This window comes from Chaetomium globosum, genomic scaffold, assembly GCF_000143365.1.
Source record: "Chaetomium globosum CBS 148.51 scaffold_6 genomic scaffold, whole genome shotgun sequence".
Classification (NCBI taxonomy): Eukaryota; Fungi; Ascomycota; class Sordariomycetes; order Sordariales; family Chaetomiaceae; genus Chaetomium; species Chaetomium globosum.
In genome coordinates, this window is record NT_165981.1 from 330,836 (window position 1) to 332,368 (window position 1,533).

The 1,533-nt window shown below is 58.2% G+C and overlaps 1 protein-coding gene across 1 annotated transcript; it reads right to left on the reverse strand.

The window, feature by feature from the left end:
* Positions 1–34: 34 nt before the first annotated feature.
* On the reverse strand, positions 35–583 carry CHGG_08446 (uncharacterized protein; the record flags this gene model as incomplete). The annotated part of the gene is made up of 1 exon (XM_001226372.1): positions 35–583. The coding sequence occupies one exon, from the start codon at positions 581–583 to the stop codon at positions 35–37; it is 549 nt and encodes a 182-aa protein (XP_001226373.1).
* Positions 584–1,533: the final 950 nt, after the last annotated feature.

Below are 1,533 nucleotides of genomic sequence, written 5' to 3' on the forward strand. Positions count from 1 at the left end.
CCAATACTCCCCATAATCCCCCCCCACCCCAAACTCAGGTCTTCACCACCCTCCAATCCACCCTCACCTGCGCCTCGCCCTTCTCCCTGCGACACCACACCCCACTGCTCACGCCAACCCTTCCATCCCTCGCCGCCCCACTGCCCGCATGCGACTTGATATAAAACGCGACATCATTCGTCCCAAACCGATACTCCACCAGCCCGGCCTTCCCCTCCCCATCATTCTCGCGGCTCAGCCGCACCTCGAACGCGCAGCTCCCCTGCGCCGCCAGCCGCGTCCACCGGTCCGCGCTGCTGTCCAGCGAGCGCGTCTCCGCCGCCGACACGCTCCAATACCCCGGCCCGGCGTTGGCTTCGTACAGCGACTTGCAGTCCGCGGCCAGGGGCGTGTTAGAGCCGTAGGTGTATTGCGGGTTGGCTTCGCCGCAGTAGTCGTCGTCAGTGGATGGCTGGTAGTGGGCGCGTTTGGAGATGAGGGCCGCCGGGGTGTTGGGGGTCGTGGTGGGTGCTGCGAGGGTGGTGGTGGTCAAGGTTGTGAGGGCTGTGAGCCCGGTAAGGGCGAGGGTTCTGAGGAAAAGCATTTTGGTGGTGGTGAAGGTTGGGTGTGTGTAGTCCAAGTTGGCGGGGGCTTAGTTAAATAGATGCCCTTTAAATCGAATTGGGGTTTATCTTGATCGAGTTGTTGATTGATTGTCAGCGCAAGGATGCAGCGATAGTCTGATTACTTGTTTGGTGGTGATGAACAAACGAACGCAAAACCCTCGCCCAGCCGGGCATACTTATACTCCCCCATGCCCCTATCCCGAACTCAGGGGCATGCCACATCCCCCATCACATTCCGATCTCAATAGCAGTTGGCCCATCACCTCACCTCCGGACCCAGCCGTATCGCCACCCGAGACATGCCATCACAGCCCACATGCACCGTGGAACCGCGTGATGACCACTTCAACAAACCGTTGATGCTAACCCCGGCCAAGTTCGGATCACCCACCCGCCCCCTTTTCAATTGAGATCAGATCACATTCCGGCTCGCCACAAACAAGAATGATTTGCAGATCCGCACGGGTCCCTGGCCATCGCTGGTCGAGGTCGGCGGCTCAAGGCAGCGGGCCAATGGCCATCAGCCAGCCGTGTGCGGGGTCGGAGTGACACGAGCGCTGTGGTTGGGTGGGTGTGGTGTGCTGAGCACACGATGCAGGTAACTGTGATGCGGTTTGTGAGAGGGCGGTAACCGGGTTGGTTGGGGGCGCTGTTGGGTCAGGGGTGCGGTGCATGCCAAATGCCGTCACGTTCGAGGTGAATCAGGGGTCGTGGGACTTGAATGCGCATCAATTGGGTATGTGTATTAATCCGACATTTAATAATCACACGGTGCCTAAGATGCAACGGGCCGACATTCCGAATGGCCTCCATTACGAGGTTTGGTAGGGATACTGGATTAGACGCTCAAATTAACTGGAGTAAAAAACTGTTATTACGGGGTGGAAGGTAACTAGCTTCTCATCTCCAAGTCCGAGCATTGTAATCA